Consider the following 20,171-nt stretch of genomic DNA (forward strand, 5'->3'; position numbering starts at 1 on the left):
GCAAGGCAGTCACTTTATCAATACAGAAGCAACACAGATCTTGATTAGGATCCCAATAAAAGCTGGGTGAAACATGAATAAGAATGTACAGGATGCCAAACTATAAACAATATGCATGCACAATTAAATAAATAGTGCTTGAAAAGCATGAAGATGCTTTATACAGTCATCCACGTAGCCCCGTACTGTGAATTCCAGCATAAGGTCCCTGGGGCCTGAAAGAGAGCTTTCCCTCAGCTCCGCTGCCCAAAGCCTTTTCAACTGAAGACATCAAGGCCTGCCACTCGCACCTTATTCAGGAAAAAGTGATTCAAATGCAGGACTTACAGTGGGGAGACTTGCGGCCATACACACACACAGAGCTAAACAGCAAGAGGTAAACTACATGAGGATGCACACGTGAAGGGAGTCACAATATTAGCCAGGAAGCTGAGTTTTAAAAGACAGATCAGAAGGCTCTATCAATTTCCCTTCTCTACAGAACCACAAAGATTGCTCCTCAGAGGGTTCTTTATTTCCTCTTCACTTCCTAGAAGGGGAGGTGAAACTGACAGAGCCTTCCTGAGGTGAAGAGGAAATAAACCTTCTGAGGAGCAATATGTGCTGGCTCTATGGAGAGGGGAAATTGACAAAGCCTTTAAAAACTTTTACAACTCAGATTCCTGGCTAACATTACGACTCCTTTCACACGAGTGTCCTCATGTAATTCGTCTCATGTAGTTTAGCTCTCAGTAACAGAGCTTTCTAAGAGATCAATTCTCAGCCTACCGTAACATTACAAGGATGCTGGAAGGATAGATTGGGTAAATATATGGTCTCTTGAGCTCCCTAAAGGTTGGATAATATGGATATAATTGTGCATTTACTATCAAGCTATGGGCTCTCCAAGGCCCTTACAAGAAGGACAAAGATATATCAGGAAAATAAGCTGAACCTGATCCTGCTGCAGTTCAAAAATAGGTAAGCAGCTGTTCACGGAAGTTTTGTAAACACGTTCTTGCATGACATTCAGTTTGGGGGGGGGGAGTTACTTTTAATAATAATAACAGCAACAACAACATTTGATTTATATACCGCCCTTCAGGACAACTTAACAACCAGTCAGAGAGGTTTACAAAGTGTCTCATTATTATCCCCTCAACAAGCCCCATGTGAGGTGCGTGAGGTTGAGAGAACTCGAAAGAGTGGTGACAGACCCAAGGTCACCCGGCTGGCTTCAAGCGGAGGAGTGAGGAATCAAACCCAGTTCTTCAGATTAGAGTCCTGCCACTCTTGACCACTATACCAAACTGGCTAAGATCAGTATCAACCAGCTTTCTAGAGGAGTTAGCCATGTTAGTCTGTAGTAGCAAAATAGAAAAGAGCCCAGTAGCACCTCTAAGACTAACAAACTTTACTGTAGCATAAGCTTTTGAGAATCACAGTTCTCTTCGTCAGATGCATCTGACGAAGAGAACTGTGATTCTCGAAAGCTTACGCTACAGTAAAGTTGGTTAGTCTTAAAGGTGCTACTGGACTCTTTTCTAACCAGCTTTCTGCCTAGCACTCACTCAAAACCATCCTGTCTCATTACCAATGCTGAATTCTCCACACGCACTACCCCTCCCAAATCAATCATGTCTGCCATTGTCATTCACCGTCTATTATATTCGGCTTTTGTAATCACTCCACTCTCCAAGATATCAGGACAGATGGACTCACATTCTAGCTGTATCTGAAGAAGTGAGCTGTGGCTCAGGAAAGCTCTTACCCTTCCACTAATTTTGTGAGTCTCACAGGTGCTCCTGGACTCTTGCTCTTTCCTACTGCTACCGACAGACAGACACGGCTACCCATCTTGATCTAAAGCCATCTAGTGGCGCGCAATGGAGACCTAGCATCTTTCTCTCACTGTTTTTTTCTCTTATTCTAGAGAAGTGATTACTGGGCTGAAGTCATAGAAAATAGAAGATTAACTTAATGAAATCAGGAACGTGAGAAAGAAAAAGATCTCTTAAATGCCACAAAGACATAGAGTAAGTTCTGCATAGCTCCTAGTACCTGACAATAGGCATGATTTCCAAGTGCTTTGTGGGCCTCATCAATAACCAGACACTTGACTTCTGCTGCAGGGCATATTCCACGGGAAAGATCATTAATCATTATTTGAGGAGTAAGAAAGAAGACCCTCCTGTTCTGCCATATTTCTTTCCGGTCGACAACTTGGGTACCTCCTGGAATAGAAACAAATATCAGGGCAGCTTCATTTAGATAGTCATTCATAAACAGGCCGGGTTCCAAAATTATTCCTTTAAACACTGAAATGCCTCTCTATTGCTAGTCAAATAGCATATTTGAAGTAAAAAGAGCCCTGGGACAGACAACGAAAGACAAGTGACATAGTTAGGACTTCTCTTATCCATTTAAGGGTAGAAAGGTGCAGATGTTGGAGGCAGAAAGAGAATGTTATGTGTTGTTATGAGAATTTCACAGTGAACAAAGACTTGCGGGGGACGGGTGCAGCTGCTGTGCTAACCTGGCTAATGTCGTATATGTCTTGGTTACAACCAGGCTAGCTTAACATAAACCCGCTATTTAGAGCTGCTTTTGAAGAGTATTTGGAAACTTTGGCTGGCCCAAAACACAGCAACCAAATTATTAACCGGGACTCATCTTCCAGATCACGTTCTCCAAAATGGTATGATCTTCAATGGCTGCCTCTCAGTCTGTTTCCAACAACTGGTTTTGACCTTTATGGACAAAATAATTGGGGGCAGAGGGGCAATGATCATAAGGAATGCCTCTGATCAGACCAAACAACCCACGCACTCAAGTAAAGAGATGGCTCCAGGTCACTTTGTTACCTGAGAGGTGGTACATGGGTATGCCGAAAATCCCACCCACCCACCCTCTCACACTGTTAGATTTAAGAACATAATAGCCTGCTAGATTAGATCAGTAGTCCACCTAGTTTAGCATCCTGTTTTATGCAGCTGCCAACCAGTAGCCCTGGAAGGCTAAACAAACAGGGTAGAGAGGCCCCTGCTGCTGCCTCTGGTTATGGTGGCTCCCTTCAGCCACCGTGGCTCTTAGCCATCAACGGGCCTCTCCTCTGTGAATCTCTCTAAACCCCCATCAAAGCTATTTATGTTCCCAGCCGTCACCACCTTTACTAGCAGCAAATTCCACAGTTTAATTACTGTGCACAGCAGCTAAGTATTTATTTACTGTATTTATGCCGTCTCTCAGGGAGGGATAGCTGAATCTCGTCATATCTTGGAAGGTAAGGAGGGTCAGTGTTTGACGGGCAACCACCAAGGAAGACTCTGCAGAGAAAGGCACTGGCCAACCACCTCTGCTTCTCACTTGCCTTAAAAGCCCCTTGTGATTGTGAGTTGGTATCACATACACACCTACATCCCCTGCCACAGGAAGTCAAAGCAGCTCCCGTCATTCTCCTCTCCTGCATTTTCTCCACATGACAACCCTGTGAGGTAGGCTAGGCTGAGTGTGTGTGAGTGGCTCAGCAAGCTTCCAGAGAAGGGTGGGTATTCCAACTCAGAGCTCCCAGACCCTCTAACCACTACTTCACACTGCACTTACTGAACAGCCCATCAACAGCAGTGGATTTCTATGTGCAGTAGAGTTGCCAACCTTCAGGTGGTAGCAGCTCAAGAAAGAGTTATGGTAATAACCAATCAACAAAGGAACACACCATCACAGCCTAACTAATACAATTCAAGCCAATATCCAAATTAATTACAAGAGTCATATAGAGACAAGTTATGAACAAACATAAGCCCCCACCCAGGCTCTGGATTAGAGAATACTAATTAAATTGTAGTAGTAGTTAGATTATCACAGCAGTTGACCTTTAACCTCTAGGTGGTGGCTGGAGATATCCTAGAATTACAAGTGATCGCCAGGGCTGGAGGAAACGGCTCCTTTGAGAGGGCGGCATTATATCCCGCTGAGGGGCCCCCTCCCCAAGCTTTGGCTTCAGAGGTGGAAGTCCAGGATCCAGGCTTATGAGCTCAGCAGGGCGTAGCTTTACACTTCAAATATGCATTGCTGTTGTGGATACCAACCAGAGCTGGAGATCAACCGGAATTATAAGTGATCACCAGGGCTAGAGGAAATGGCTTATGTGCTCAGCAGGGCAAAGCTTTACACTTCAAGTATACATTTGCCACTGTGGATACCAACCAGAGCTGGAAATCTCCCGGAATTATAAGTGATATCCAGGCTGCAGAGGACATTTCCCCTAGAGGAAACGGTTGTGTTTTTTTAGGGGGGGGTGACCTATACCCCGCCGAGCTCCCTCCTCCCCCGGATCTACCCCTCCAAACTCCAGGGATCCCCCCGACGGGAGCCGGCACCCGCGGCGGGAGGGCGCACCCACCGGTCAGCTGGGCCATGTGGGCGCCGGGGATGCCCATGAGGCGGGCGCAGGCCTCCCTCTGCTGAGCCACCAGCGGCTTGGTGGGCGCCAGGAAGACGGCGCGGCCGGCGGGGAACCAGCGGTAGAAGTTGTAGAGCACGGCGGCCGCCACCAGCGTCTTGCCCAGCCCGGTCGGCAGGCACAGCAGCGTGTTGGCCTCCAGCGCCGCCGCCGCCGCCCGCACCTGGTAGCCGCGCTCCTCCAGCCCGCCGCCCGCCGGGAACAGCCACAGCTGACCCGCCGGGCCGCCCACGAAGCCCGCGGCGGAAGGGCCCGGGGCCCGGGAGGGGGCCGTGGCCGAGGTCCCGCTCGCCGCGCCGCCCTCATCGCCCCCCGGGCGGCCGGGCCCGGCGCCCCAGGCCTGGAAGAGCGTCGCCTGGCGGGAGCCCCCCGGCCGCATCCCTCACGGGCGCCCGCCTGACAGGAAACTCGCCGCCGCCGCCGCCATCGAAAGGCCCGCCGCCAGGCCAGGCCCCGCCCCGCGGCGCCCCGATTGGCTCGCGGGCGTCACGTGCGCACACGCCTCCCTCCGTCCTTCACTCCCTCCACACCGGAGAAGGACTACGTTTCCCAGAGTGCCCTGCGGGGAAGGCGACCGTTTTTAACTTTCGGCCGTTGGTGCCCTTTGACGGTTGGCCTCTTCAGTGAAGAAGGGAGACTGGAAATCGATTTATGATTTAATAAAACTAATTCTAATTTGATGTAATTGCGTATCTGCCTGCAGAAAAGTGCAAGAGTCCAGAAGCAGGTATAAGACTAACAAAATTAGTGGTAGGGTGGAGCTTTCGTGAGTCGTCTGAAGAAGTGAGCTGTGAAAGCTCCCAATCTACCACAAATTGTGTTAGCTTTAGGGTGCTACTGGACTCTTGCTCTGAAGCTCACGAAAGCTCATATTCTACCACAAATTGTGTTCGTTTTATACATGCTACTACGCTCTTGCTCAGAAAAAAAATTAGCTGTGGCTCAGGAAAGCTCCTACCCTACCACTAATTTTGTTAGTCTTATAGGTGCAACTGGTCTCTTGCTCTTTTGCACTGCCACTGACAGGGCTACAGGAGTTCAGTCTAACATTTATTACTGCATTTGCATTCAAGAATTGGAGCTCACTTCTTCAAGTGCACTGGAAAGTCCATTTACAAAGCAAACTATAAGGAAAGCTGCCAACAGCAGACAAGCGGAGTAGTGGAGAGGTGACAACAACATTCTGAAACAACATTTAATCATCCGAGAGTGGATGAGGAACTTTTGATTGATAGTAAAATCGATCTAGGTCAGTGTGAAATAACTGGGAAAGTATGCAGCAGAACCGATTGATCGGAATGGTCCCCCGCTCTCGGAGATTGATCGGAGAGCCCCCACTCGCCTGGCTTTTTGTAAATGATGCAAAACTGAACTATTCAAAAAGGCATTTTACCCAAATGGGAGGGCTGCATTGTAGGGAAGATGCTTCGCTAATGAGTTAGGGACCTTAGACTTAATCATCACTATATTGCCTTACATATTATCTGCTGCTTTCAATATGTACTCCTATGTACCAGCAGCGCTCCATGTTGTCTAATGTCAGCCCTAGAATTATGTTCTGCTTCAGTATTTTTCTACTCTGTAGTGGATTCCTGCTAATACTATGTCTTTTAAACCTGTATGTATTTATCCTATGGTATTGTTTATGAATGTCCTTGATGCTGTATTGAAATGTACTTGATACTGATTGTACTACTGTGTAATCCGCCTTGAGTCTCAGTGAGAAAGGTGGACTATAAATGACATAAATAATATTTTATTACTGTATTTGCATTCAAGAATTGGAGTTCACTTCTTCAGGCGCACTGGAGTGTTAATCCACTAAGCAGAACTATTTATGATGAAAGCAGCGGACAGCAGACAAGTGGAATAGTGGGAATGGAAAGATGACAAGGAGAGTTCCCCTTCGAAACAATATCCAATCGAAAGAGTAATCAATCCCCTCAGAGTGGAGGAGGAACTGTCAATCGATAGGAAAATAGATCTTGTTCAGGGTGAAACCATTAAAGAAGTATAGATGTTCAGCTGAACTGATTGACTGAAATGCTCTAAGATATACAGTATATAATGAGAAGATAAATCTTTGTTAACAACTGGCAGAGAGAGAGAGAGAGAGAGTTACACTTCTTGATGAACGCTAATTCAGCCATTTCCTGTTGGATTCTCCCTTTGAAGCTTGTCTGTAGGTTGAATAGTGATTTACAGATAAGTAATTTTTTTTCAACACTGGTCAACCAGGTGCTTCTAGGAAGCTGGACTACCTGGGCACAAAGGCCACAAAATTGGCTGGTCTTCCCCTCCAGCAAGTGATATTCATAATAATAATAATTCAATTTAAATTCAGAGGCCTTTGGAGTAATGTGCTATCATCTGCATCTCTCCAAATGTTAATTTTCCTTCCACCAATTTTCAGCTTCTTCTAAATCTAACCCATTTTTCTTTATATGTTGAAGAGAGGCAGAGATAAGATACAACGTGTCAGACACCTTTGCCAATTGGAAAGAGTCCAGTAGCACCTTTGAGACTCACCCACTTTATTGTTGCAGAAGCTTTCGAGAGCCACAGCTCTCTTCGTCAGATGCTTATGCTACAATAAAGGTGGTTAGTCTTAAAGGTGCTTTTCACTCTTTTGCAGCTACAGACTAACACGGCTAACTGCTCAGAAGTTTTGCTGTAATCTGTAGGGCACAGGGGGCTGGGTTGGCCCCTGCTGGCGAGTGGCGGCCCGCACCGTGTGGTCTGGGTGAGCTGCACTCGCGGGCCAGGAGGAGGCAGCCGAGAGGCGCCCAAAAGGAGAGACCGCGTCCCACTGAGTCGCTCGGGCTACGCCGCAGACATTGGATTCAAGCGCGATCCTCGTGATCGCTGGAGCTTCTCATGCTCCGCAGAACGAGCCGGGCCACCCCACAAGACCCTTTCTGGCTCACAGACACAGCAAAGGACGTCCACTGACGTTACACAACTGCGGTTCCGAACTCCCGACCTCAAGCGATCCGCCGGCCTCAGCCTCCCGTGTTCAGGCTGGGATTACAGGCGCGCGCCACCGCGCCCAGCTGGTACAAAGGTGCTTCTGGCTGGTTGATGAAGGGCCGAAGCGGGTGACGTTACGGCCTGGAGGCGGGGCCCTGCCGGCCTCCTTTGTGACGTGCGGGCGGCGCCTTTGATCCCTGCCCGGGTCTCCTCTTTGGAAGGAAGCGCTGCAAAGAGAGCCGCTCCTGCCCGGACAGGCGCTGGAGGGCCAGACCGGCTCCCCGTAGCTTTTGGGTGCCGTCCCGCGTGGGTCATGGAGGAGCGCAGATGCTCAGGGCTAGAGGGGACCAGGAAGAGGGGGGAGGCTTTCCAGACTTCCTCCCAGGGCTGCTTTGGGGAGGCTGCAGGAGGAAGGGGGCAGTGGGGTTTGGGGCGATCCGTGGCCCCTTCCATGCACTTTATCATCTTATGTTCCGCCTTTCTCACTGAGACTCAAGGCGGATCACAGAGGGTGAGGTTAGGACAGTCAATATCAAGGACCTTTCCATAAAGCAATGCCAGAGGGTGAACAGATACAAGTGCTGTAGCACAGCGGTTAAGCGGTTGGGCTGCAAATGAGCTTTCTGCTGGTTGGAGTCCCACTACTGCTATGAGCTCAGTAGGCGGCCTTGGGTCAGCCCCTCCTCTCAGCCCCAGCTCCCCAGCTGTATTGCTAGGCTAACAATAACGCTAACTTGTTCAAGGCCCTGGGTGGGGCACTAATCTGTCTAGAAGAGCAGTATATAAGCACAGTTATTGTTATTGTTATTACATTAACAAAGACATAGCACCTGGATCCATGCTATGGTAACATCAAGACTTGACTATTGTGATGCGCTGTACATTTGTCCCCCATCTAAGTTAACTAGGAGATACCAATTGTGGCAAAATGCAGCAGCTTGACTGGAACCACAGGAGCTTGAACATCACCCCCATCCTAGTCACTTCATTGGCTACCCATCAGTTACCATGCTCAGTTCAAGGTATTGGTTATCGCATACAAAGCTCTTCATGGCCTTGGCCCGGCATACCTACGGGACTGCCTCCCTCTCTATGTTCCTCCACGGCAGCTTCGCTCATCTGAACAGGGTCTCCTGCAGGTGCCACCCTGCACATGGGCGGAATCAACAGCAGCCTGTACACGGACTTTCTCTGTGGTGGCCCCGTCCCTGAGGAACTGCCTGCCTGAGGAGGTCAAAAGAGCCCCCGTTCTCACTTTCCACAAACGATGCAAATCCAAATTATTCAGAAAGGCTTTTTACTCAGATATGAGGGCTGTATTGTAGGGATGGGGTCTCAGATTCTCAGATGCGTCACTGAGTTAGGGACCATAGACTTCACCACTATGTTGCCTTACACGTTATCTGTTGCATTAAATATGTACTCCTATGTACAACCTGTGTTTTATGTTGTCTAATGTCAGTCCTAAAATGTATTATGTTTCGTTTCAGCATTTCTTCTACTCTGTACTGGATCCTTGCTAATGCTATGTCTTTGTAAATTTGTATCTATTTCCCCTATGGCATTGTTTATGGAAATGTCCTTGACACTGTACGGAAATGGACTTGATACTGATTGTACTAATCTCATACTGTGTAATCCGCCTTGCGTCTCAATGAGAAAGACGGGCCATAAATGACATAAATAAACAAACAAACAAAATTAGCAGGAATTCAGTACAACATAGTGGTGTGGTCTCTGGTGGGTCATCCGTTCTTGCAGCAGCGCTCGCTTGAATGAGCCTCCCCCCCCGAAGTGGTACAGCCCTGACCCAGGCTGGCTGACTACTGCAACCCAGAACCACATGGCCCTGGAGCGGGTGGTGCTGCTTTGCTTTCTCAAGAAGTCTGGCTCAGCTCTCTGGAAAACTGCACAGCTCCTTAGCTCCGGCCCCAGCTCCCTGCCTAGACACATCCCTTTGCAGGGGCAGCTGGTCTGGCTTGTGCCACTGCACACAAGAAAGCGATCCTGCACAGCTGCTTTTGCCACAAAGTGTGTGTGAACAGTTTTTTTACCAAATGATTTTCTTAGAATCATAGAATCTTACGGTTGGAAGGGACCTCTAGGGTCATCTAGTCCAACCCCCTGCATAATGCAGGAAATTCAGTTGCCTCCCCCCATACACACCCAGTGACCCTTACTGCATGCCCAGAAGATGGCAAAACACTGTCAGGCTACCTAGTCAAACGTGTTGCGCCTTGAACTATAGCCCTTCCCTAGCCCTTCTCCTGCCGCTCCTAGAAACAGGGCTTTTTTTCAGCGGGAACGCAGTGGAACAGAGTTCCGGCACCTCTTGAAAACGGTCACATGGCCGGTGGCCCCGCCCCCTGATCTCCAGACAGGGGGGAGTTTAGATTGCCCTCTGCGCCGCTGGAGCAGCGCGGAGGGCAATCTCAACTCCCCTCTGTCTGGAGATCTGGGGGCAGGGCCACCGGCCATGTGACCATTTTCACCAAGGGTGATTTAAACTTTCAAAAACTCCCCCCTTGTTCCAGCTGACCCAAAGTGATGTCATTGTGCGGTCCTGAGTTCCAACACTGAGTTCCACCACCTCTTTTCCCAGAAAAAAAGCCCTGCCTAGAACTGTAAAGGCAGTTGCCCTCTGGAAGGAGTGTAGTGGCCGGCTGCTTACCTGCCCACCTGGGGAGATACTGTTAGTAATCTTGCTCAACCCTTGCATGCTTTTAAGCACAATTTCAAGTGACACCATAAAAGCAACCAGAAAATCCTTGCAGGATTTTCCAAATCCTTGACTGGAAAATCCAATCAAAGGAGCAGCCCAGCAAGAGGAAAATCCAAAGCGCAGATCAGAAACCAGGAGTGGGGAGAGAGTTAAAGAGTAACAGTTACACTTCTTGATGAATGCTAATCCAGGAATTTCCTATTGGATTCCACCTTTGAAATGTATCTGTAGGAAAACAACGTTTTACAGATTAGCAAGAGAATGCCCTAGAATTCTGTTTTCAGCAGTGGCCAGCCAGATACTTCCAGGATGCTGCACCAGCCGGGCACAAAGGCCACAAACTTCCCCAGTCTTTTCCCCTCCAGCAAGTGATAGAGGCCTTTGAAAGCAGTCTTTTCTGACAGCAGTTAGCCCTCTTGTTTTTCCTGACTTTGCCTGATCTCTGTTTAAAGCTAAGGGACAAAAAAACACACTGCTTTATCCTGGCCTCCTTCCCAGATCAGGTGGGAACACGAGTTCTGTTTTTGGCATTCAGTTCCTGGGCACACAAGGGCCTAATTCAGACCAGAACTGTGATGTATGGCAAGAGGGGTCTTAAGCCCAAGTAAGTCACCCCCCCCCCCAATGCTTGGGAAAGGAGTTTCCTCATACAGGAGTGTGAGTGTCTGAATCAAAAACAGACTGGGGGAACCCAAGCTCTACCCATTAAATGGCAAAATGTAGTTCGGCCCACAGTGTATATTTTCATGGCAGAGTCAGGACTCGAACCTGGGTCTCTCAGATCCTAGGGTGATACTCTAACCACTTTGCCCACACAGACTCTCAGTACAGTTGGTGAGTGGACATTGGATGGGAAGTGCATGCCTCAGGGGTCAGAAACCTTTTCGTGCCTGTTTACAGTGCAGGCACCACAATGCAGAAAGTGCTAGACCTGCCCACAGCCACTGTTCACAAGCCAGGTTCGGTTTGTAGTTTTGAGGCTCTGCTGCCACCTAGCCGCTGCAAGCAGGCACGGGAATGTAAGAAACGTTTTCTGTTTGCTGATCTCATTGAATTTCAGTTCAGGTTACACATCCGTGAGATTATTCGCTCAGCGTGCATCAAACACAGGATATTTATTGCCACAGATAATAGATGTCTCCGTTTCCTGGTTTTAAATTAAAATACCTGTTTGACCATTAGCCTACTGTTTATAGTACCCTGCTTGGAATATTGATTCTGCTTTTTGAAAGTAATGCAAGACGCTGACAGCATGCAAGATAATTGAAGTAACCCGTTTTTGAAACATGGGATGTCCTTTGCAGAATCCAGCATGAGCTAAACCGGAGACCCTGGGCTAAATCTTCAGGAGAAACTGAGGGATGCTTTGGAATGAAACTCTCCGTCAAAGCCCATTTTAAGTCTTAAGAGGCCTGCTTTTGTTCTACACCGGCAGGTGTCAAATTGAGCTACACCCAAGGGTTCCCCCTCTTATTTTAAAAATGCATAATAATGCTTGCCATGGGTAGACACATGAAGTCCTCCCCACAACTGAAAAATTCAGGGAATTGCTTTTTCCCAGGTTTTTTTTCAATTTTTCCAACGAGGAACCCTAAAAAGGATAACTATTCCATCCAACTATTCCGTCCTCGGGCCGATAGGACAGCAGGTTAAAAGAGAGCCTGATTTGGGTAAGTGTCACATGTAGCCATTTGAGTTTCTAGCCCTTAAAAGGAATCCTACTCACAGATCAGACATGGTCCAGAACTGGGTAGATGCAGCTTTTATTTAGCCAGATCCCTTCATGAGCAAACGGTGAAAAAGAATGGAGACGGCTCTCTGTCCCTTGCCGGAAAGTAAATTACAGAGACAAAGACAGGAAGAACCATAATAAAAAACACATTTCGCATGCTTCCCTGGAGGAAGTGCTCCGGAGTACATGACTACATTTCCCATGAGTTTGTATTGTTAAAAGTGCAAACTCTTATTCCCTAGTGTTCTCTATTGCTAATAACCAGGCTTACCTCTTCTGCTAGAGCAGGGGTGGCCAAACTTGCTTAATGTAAGAGCCACATAGAATAAATGTCAGATGCTTGAGAGCCGCAAGACATGATGCATTGAAGTGACTTCAGATGAGGAGGTGGGTTTGGGGGAGTGTCCTGAAAGTGACATCACAGAAAGGGGTGGGGTTTGGGTGCAGTATGCTGGAAGTGACATCATTGGAAGGGGTGGCGCTTGGGAAGAGCCGTTGACCTTTGACTTGGAAGTGAAATCGCAAAAGTGATGTCACTTGCAATAAACTAGACCAAACTAGTCTAGTCCAATAAACTAGACCAAATAAACCAGACTAAAATAAAATGTATGGCTATGGCGATACTTGGAGACCTCTGAGAGCCGCACAATATGTCTAGAAGAGCCACGTGGCTCCCGAGCTGCAGTTTGGCCACCCCTGGGCTACGGGCTTTTCTATTCTGCTATATTAGCACATTCGCACCTGGAAAGCTGTGGATTCCACCCCTACATCCAAGGTTAGTGGAGTACTAACACTATAACTAAGCATAAAAGACATGCTACACTACAAACTACAAATTAAGCAAAACTGTTGCATGCAACTTGGACTTTAGTATTCAAGGTCAGCCTTCGGTTCAAGCAGGACCACTTCGGTGACCAGTCTGGTGAGAGTCTTCGGGCCGCTGACACGAACGTCAGTCTTATGGAACAACCCATCCATGTTTGGTCCAATCTGAGTCCCGTGGGCCATGAGTTTCTAGGTACGTCTTTGTCTCTCGGGAGGACACCACCACCTTCTCGTAGGTTGGGCTCTGCCTTCTCCCACTTTGGACGGCATTGCAGAGCCAGGAGGTATTCCGTCCATTGCTTCCAAGGGTAAGCAAGAAGTTGAACTTGTCTCTGTTGCTGCTTGAACATAACCTTAGCAACAAAGTCCCCCTTGGGGTGCAGGCCAGGCACCTGTCTTCTATGTCAAAAAGATGGCTGGTGTCAGGCTATTTGGGTTTTCAGGCTTAGAAGACACTGGAAGCAAGGGTCTGGCATTGATAATGGCGGACACTTCTGCTAAGAGAGTAGTCAAGGTCTCATGGGTGAGAGGTGTTCCCGCCAGCACAGAGTCCAATATTCTGCCTGCCATGCTAATCATGAGCTTCCACGTTCCTCCCGTGTGGGAAGCATGGAGCGGACTGAAGATCCACATGCAGTTCTGGTCACTCAAGTAGTTGCTGAGGGCTTCCATTCATTCCCAGCTCCTTGCAGGCACCTACGAAGTCCGTGCCACGGTCAGATCTGAGCATTTTAACAGGTCCACATGTGGCGAGGAATCTTCTGAGGGTGTTTACGAAGCTGAAAGCATCCATGGACTCCATCATCTCGATATGGACGGCACGGATGCTCAGAAACGTGAAGCGCCACCCACCGCTTTCTGTTGGCCTGTCCTTCCCTGGTCTTGCATGTCACCACGATCCAGGGTCCAAACACGTCGAGGCCGACATTGGTGAAAGGGCTGAGCCGGTCTAGTGGCAGATCTGCTATCTTCTGTTGCTGACGGTGACCTGAAAGCTTCCAACCCTGCATACAGTTCTGGAGTTCTGCAGCAACACATCTTTTTGCTCCCACAATCTGCAGACCTGCTGCCCTGACAGCTCCTTCTGTGAAGTAACAACTTTGATGACGGACCCGCTCATGCTGGTGTCACAGTGAGAAGACAGTGACGTGGATTTGCCACCGTTGGGGTTATATCAGCCTTATTCAAGCGCCCTCCTACCCTGAGTAGTCCTTCATCATCAAGGTAGGGGCTCAGTTTGAGGAGTGTACTAGTCTTTGGAATCTAGGGAGAGAGTAAGAGGTAAGAGGCACGTCCCTTGGATGGTCACCCGTGCTGCAACCTCCAAGGGATCAAAGAGGCTGTTCACTGCTGGCAGGACACCTCGCCGCGTGAACTGTTTTTCTCGGGCTGGGGCATGCCTAAGAGAAGGGAAGGATGGCTTGGACGCAAGGCAATTCGTGGAATGGGACTCCTACGTGGACGATGGGCTGAAGTCCGTGCCCTCCCCAGCAGAATATTAAAAAGAGAAAATTTGGTTGGCAGAGATAGGATGCGGGCCCAAGTATAACCCACCCAGATTTGGATTGATAACCAAGGAAAACTGACAGGTACATGGTGGTCTGCTTTCTAAAGCAAACAACAACCCTCTCTCAGGCACGTTTATAACCTATCAGCGCAGTCGTCTCCTGCAATTATGTTAAACACCAGGCCCAGCCACATCCTCAGGGCTTGTTCCAGGTGGCCAAAAGGGAAGATTCTTGGCAAGGCGCACCTGATGGCAGGACAACGTGCTGCTCCCAGAGCTGCGAACCTGAGTGTAATGGACCTCAATGGGCTAGTTCTACCTGGACGTGTCCCCTTGGGCCATGGCGGTAGGGGTGGTCGGCATGGGCGTTGGAGTGGAGTCCGGATGCATGGCAGTTGGGTGCATGTTGCTGCTGCACACGTAACACTTGATAGTGGCCTTGCAATCCGCAGGTGTGTGTTTCCGAGACTGGCAGCACCTGGGGCACACCTTGTACTCCTCGAGCAGAGCCTTCCGCACCTCCAGTGGCATCCCTCTAAACGTCTTGCACCTATTTGTTGGGTGCGAAAGCTTGTGGAGTGGGCAGAAGTGAGTCCGTTGCGCTGGTGGCTTCTGCGCCGATGGCTTCCCCGTGTCGGATTTCGCCGGAGCGCTGGAGACTCCCATCTTCGGCATGGAAGCCGCTTTCTTGGCTTTGGTGTCCCGTAGAGGCACCGTCTCATCATAAGGATCAGGCGGGCGCATGGCGTATCCGCACTGTGGATCATTACGTGACTTGGCCAACCAGTGGACAAAGTCCTCCAGGAATGAGAAGGGAGGGTACTGGCCCTGATGCTCAGCCTTGTAGGCGCACACTGCGTCGCCCCACTCGTCTTGCAGCAGAGCTGGTAACTTCTCCGTGATGTCCCTCTGTGTCCAATACTGGTCAAGAATCACAAGCCCTGCTAAGGTCGGGTTCCTCTTGGCCAGCAGCAGCTCGTAGAGGAGATCGGCCAAGTCCCATAGCTTGCTAGGGTCAGTGGCAGGTATCTTGGGAAACTTCTTCAGCTTCAGCATGAGCGAGGTTTCGATTTGCCAGGATGTCCCATAGCGTTCGTCAAGCCATTCCCAAACCGTGTCAAGGGCGTTCCAGGGATCCTCAATGTTTGCGGCGTAAATGTTTCTTGCCTGTGCGGCAGATCCAGGTCCCAACCACGCGATCATGAGGGTGAGTTCTTCGTCAGCCTGAAGCCCCATGTCCCTGAGGGCTCCCCGGAATGACACCCTCCAGAGCGGGTAGTCCTCTGGGCAGTCCGAGAACTTGTCAACACCACATTCCGTGAGGTCCATCGTGGTTCGCTGAGGCACTTCACTAACCAAAAGATCCCTGGAAGGGTAGCTGTGCAGCGGCGGTGCAAGGTCCCGACGTGGCACTGGATCGTGGCTCCTAGGGGCAGGAGTGAAGGGCAGAAGCGATCTAGGCACAGATGGACTCCAATTAGAGGCCTTATTTAGGCCTCTGAGAGGTGGCTGTGGAAGCTGTGGCGCAGGTGGCTGATGCGCTGCTGTCGGTCCGCGTGGAAGCAACACCGGGGTGGTAGGGTTGAGTGGCTGACGGTCACGTAAGCACACCTGGTCCTTCATGTAGGATGAATCTTGATGAGATGTATCTTCTGCCTCTAGCGCCGCAAGGCTGGACTCTGTATCCCGAGGACCACCTTCCAGGATTGCAAGCCGGGCAAGCAATTTCTCCAGTCCAGCTTCCTTCTCGAGTATTGCCAGCTGCCGCTCCAGGGCCTCCTTCTTCCTGGTGAATTCAAGTTCTATCTCCATGACAGCAACTTCAGCCCTCAACTTGACCGCCTCGGCTGATCTCCGTGAAGAGCGACTCTGGCAGGATGAGGAAGCCGAGGAGGATGGAACCCTAGCTGCTTGGTGGCTTGGGTCCGCCATGGGCTTTGAAGGCATGGTGCGAGTTGGAAGACCCGTCTGAGGAGGCAGATTTCCAACCTTCCTTGTACACCAGTATTTGTGCATCTGGGGTGTCAAGACTCTGCCTTCAGAGGAGATAGCCGAGTTAGTCTGTAGTTGCAAAATAGTAAAGAGTCCAGTAGCACCTGTAAGACTAACCAACTTTATTGTAGCATAAGCTTTCGAGAACCACAGCTCTCTTCATCAGATGCAAGGGGGACTCAGCAAACGTATTGCCTTGCACTATCTGACTAGAATCGGTGACATCATTTGGGGCTGCTAGTTGATCAATGGAGTCTCCCATTAGGGCTACAATTTTTAAGCGCTGCAGTGTCGATTGGGATCCACCAGTACGATCGCCAACCTTACGAAGAGCTTGCGTTCAAGGCGAAATGGACATATCAGCTGCAGTTGTTAAAGACGACCACTGGATGTCGCTGTGTGCTCATTTTCTCTGCAGTCCCCAAACTGGCCAGTCCCTTCAACAAAGAATGAATGGACGTAAGTCTGACGTCAGAAACCACAACCGTAAAAAAACATAGATGCAGAGGACTTAGCCGTGTTAGTCTGTAGTAGCAAAATCAAAAAGAGTCCAGTAGCACCTTTAAGACTAACCAACTTTATTGTAGCATAAGCTTTCGAGAATCACAGGTCTCTTTGTCAGATGCATCTGATGAAGAGAACTGTGATTCTCGAAAGCTTATGCTACAATAAAGTTGGTTAGTCTTAAAGGTGCTACTGGACTCTTTTTGATTTAAAAAAAAAACAGTGGGGGAACATTTTAACTTTCCAAGACATTCAGTTGCTCACTTGAAAGTTGCAGTTCTCCTGCAGAGGAATTTCAAAGGGAGATTAGAAAGAGAGACTGCTGAACTGCAACTGGTTTTAAAAAAAATATTTTTATTAGTTTTTCCATTAGGGGTAGGGGAAAGGGGAGAACAAGAGACAAAATTATCACACATTCTGCTTGAAACAGCACTCTACTTGTCTTCATTTTCCACACTGCTCATCACTTAAATGTAATTACTATTAAGAAATTACAATATTGCTTTCATATCATTACTACATTCGAATCTTTATATTTGTTTCTCATCCAGTTGTAAAATGGGGTCCATGGCGCGGCAAAGCCTTCTTCCATTGAATTGCAACGGTTAATGAGGCTCAAGACAATGCATCCACCTGGACTGAATCAAGACCTGGACTTCCTGTCTCGTTGCCAATGCTGATTTCTCCACACCCACCAACCCTCTGCATACCCCACCCTATCCAATCACACCTGATATTGTCATTCACCAGCATCTGAAATCACGCCATTCTCCAAGCTATAAGGACAGAAGGACTTACATTCTAGCTGTATCTGAAGAAGTGAGCTGTGGCTCAGGAAAGCTCTTACCCTTCCACGAATTTTGTGAGTCTCATAGGTGCTACTGGACTCTTGCTCTTTTCTATTGCTACAGACAGACTAACATGGCTACCCATCTTGGTATATCTGCAGTTGCCTGTTTGTTATGCTGTGCTATTTTTTTCCCCTTCTAGCATATGGTTGGATTGAAAGAGTTGAGTACTAGCCCCAATTCCTTTAAGAGGCTTTATTCCCGGCACGTTTCGGGCAGCTGGAGGGGAGACAAACTGGGTGGGTGCTAAGGCTGCAGGCGAGGTGGGGTGAGGTGAACGGCCTCAAGGAATAGTTAAAAGCTTCGTTTAGCAGGAGGGCTGTATTGTATTGTAGAGAGGGGCTCTCAGATGCTTTGCTAATGAATTAGGGACCATAGACTTCATCACTATGTTGCCTTACATATGATCTGTTACTTTAAATATGTACTCCTATATACAACCTAGAAAAGAGTCCAGTAGCACCTTTAAGACTAACCAACTTTACTGTAGCATAAGCTTTTGTGAATCACAGCTCTCTTCGTCAGATGCATGGAGGGTATGAAGAAACTGGTCAGATATATATAGGTGGTGAGGGGAGGGGGGGAGTAGAGGCAATCAGTAGCTTCTCATAATAGGATCAGTTTGCTTCTGATAATGAGATAACCATTCATAGTCCCTATTCAATCCAAGCCTGAGTCAAGGACACCTATGTATCTGACCAGCTTCTTCTTGCCCTCCATGCATCTGATGAAGAGAACTGTGATTCTCAAAAGCTTATGCTACAGAAAAGTTGGTTAGTCTTAAAGGTGCTACTGGACTCTTTTCTATTTTGCTACTACAGACTAACACGGCTAACTCCTCTGGATCTATATACCACCTGTGTTTCATGTTGTCTAATGTCAGTCCTAGAATTGCTTCTGTTCTGTTTCAGCATTTCTTCAATTCTGTATAGGATCCTTGCTAAGGCTATGTCTTTGTAAACCTGGGTTTATTTACCCTATGGCATTGTTTATGGAAATGTCCTTGACACTGTATGAAAATGTCCTTGACACTGAATGTACTAATCTCACACTGTGTAATCCGCCTTGAGTCTCAGTGAGAAAGGTGGGCTATAACTGACATAAATAAGATCCAGAGGAGTTTTAGCTGTGTTAGTCCGTAGTTGCAAAATAGGAAAGAGTCTTGTAGCACTTTTAAGTCTAATCAACTTTATTGTAGCATAAGCTTTCAAGAACCACAGCTCTTTGTCAGATGCAGCTGATGAAGAGAGCTGTGGTTCTCGAAATCTTACGCTACAATAAAGTTGATTAGTCTTAAAGGTGCTACTGGATTCTTTACTATAAATAAATACATAAATAAATAAACCACGAAAGGGAAGGGGGGATGGAGGTAAGCTATCCCTCTCTTTCCTGGCGCTAGCCATGTCTTCAAAAGCATTCCATGCAGGCAAGTAAGAAGACATGCACACGCAGTTCTGTCGTTTGAGAAAGCTAGACATGCTCATTCTTTCCTGAAGAACGATGGTCTTTATTTCGCTCGGGGTCGAATGCATTCCGTCCTCATTTCGTCCTCAGGCCGATAAGACAGCAGGTTAAAGGAGAGCCCGATAGGGGTAAGTGTCACGCGGGGCCTTTTCTCAGGCATCTGATGAAGAGAACTTGATTCTCGAAAGCTTATGCTATAATAAAATTGGTTAGTCTTAAAGGTGCTACTGGACTCTTTTTGATTTTGGCCCTTAAAAGGAATCCTACTCACAGATCAGACATGGTCCAGCACTGGGTAGATGCAGCTTTTATTTAGCCAGATCCACTTCTGAGCAAACAGTGGAAAAGAATGCAGACGGCTCTCCCTCCCTTCCCGGAAAGTAAGTTACAGACAAAGACAGGAAGGACCACAATAAAAAACACATTTCGCGCGTCTCCCTGGAGGAAGTGAGCCAAAAGGATTTGACTACATTTCCCATGAGTCTGTATTGTTAAAGCTGCAGGCTCCTATTTCCGAGTATTCTCTCTTGCTAATACCCGAGCTTTCCTGTTCTGCTATAATAGCACAACTACTAAGAAATAAATATTTTCTTAGAACAACTGGAAAGCTTTTTAAGGCAGGGCTTTTTCATACTCAAATCTATGAAACGGAAGAGTTTACAAAATGACAAAAGCGAGGCTATCGCACTTTGGTCACATCATGAGAAGACAAAATTCTGTGCAAAAGTCAATAATGCTAGGGAAAGTAGAAGGCAGCAGGAAAAGAGGAAGACCTAAAACGAGATGGCTGGACTCAGTCAAAGAAGCCACGTCCTCCAGTTTGCAGGATCTGAGCAAGTCTGTTAATGAGAGGATATTTTGGCGGTCTTTCATTCAATAGGGATGCCCGCTCTGTGTTGGGAACTTCCTGGAATTTGGGGTGCAGACAGAGTTTGGGAGGGGACGAGCCTCACCAGGCAACACAAAGCAACCGTTTTCTGCGGGAGAGCTCACCTCTGTCATCTGCGATCCGTTGTAATTGATCTCCAGGCAATCAGCAGATCTCCAGCCTCCGGCTGCATTGCACCGCGTTGCATTTCCCAGGCGCCGAGCGCGGGACTCGCGTCTCCCCGACGAGCTTCCCCGCGTTTGCCTGTCGCGCTCGTGCTGGCGGGCAGGCAGCAATC

At 48.3% G+C, this 20,171-nt stretch overlaps 1 protein-coding gene across 1 annotated transcript in view; it reads right to left on the reverse strand.

Moving 5' to 3' along the window:
* FANCM (FA complementation group M) overlaps positions 1-4,820 on the reverse strand; it is a 70,164-nt gene extending 65,344 nt beyond the window's left edge. The window contains exons 1-2 of the mRNA XM_054971715.1: positions 4,382-4,820; positions 2,041-2,213 (exon numbers count right to left, since the gene is read on the reverse strand). Of these exons, the coding sequence (XP_054827690.1) occupies positions 2,041-2,213; positions 4,382-4,820 (612 nt within the window). The remainder of the gene's footprint in view (positions 1-2,040; positions 2,214-4,381) is intronic.
* Positions 4,821-20,171: the final 15,351 nt, after the last annotated feature.

This window comes from Eublepharis macularius, chromosome 2 (assembly GCF_028583425.1).
Source record: "Eublepharis macularius isolate TG4126 chromosome 2, MPM_Emac_v1.0, whole genome shotgun sequence".
In the NCBI taxonomy this organism is placed as follows: domain Eukaryota; kingdom Metazoa; phylum Chordata; class Lepidosauria; order Squamata; family Eublepharidae; genus Eublepharis; species Eublepharis macularius.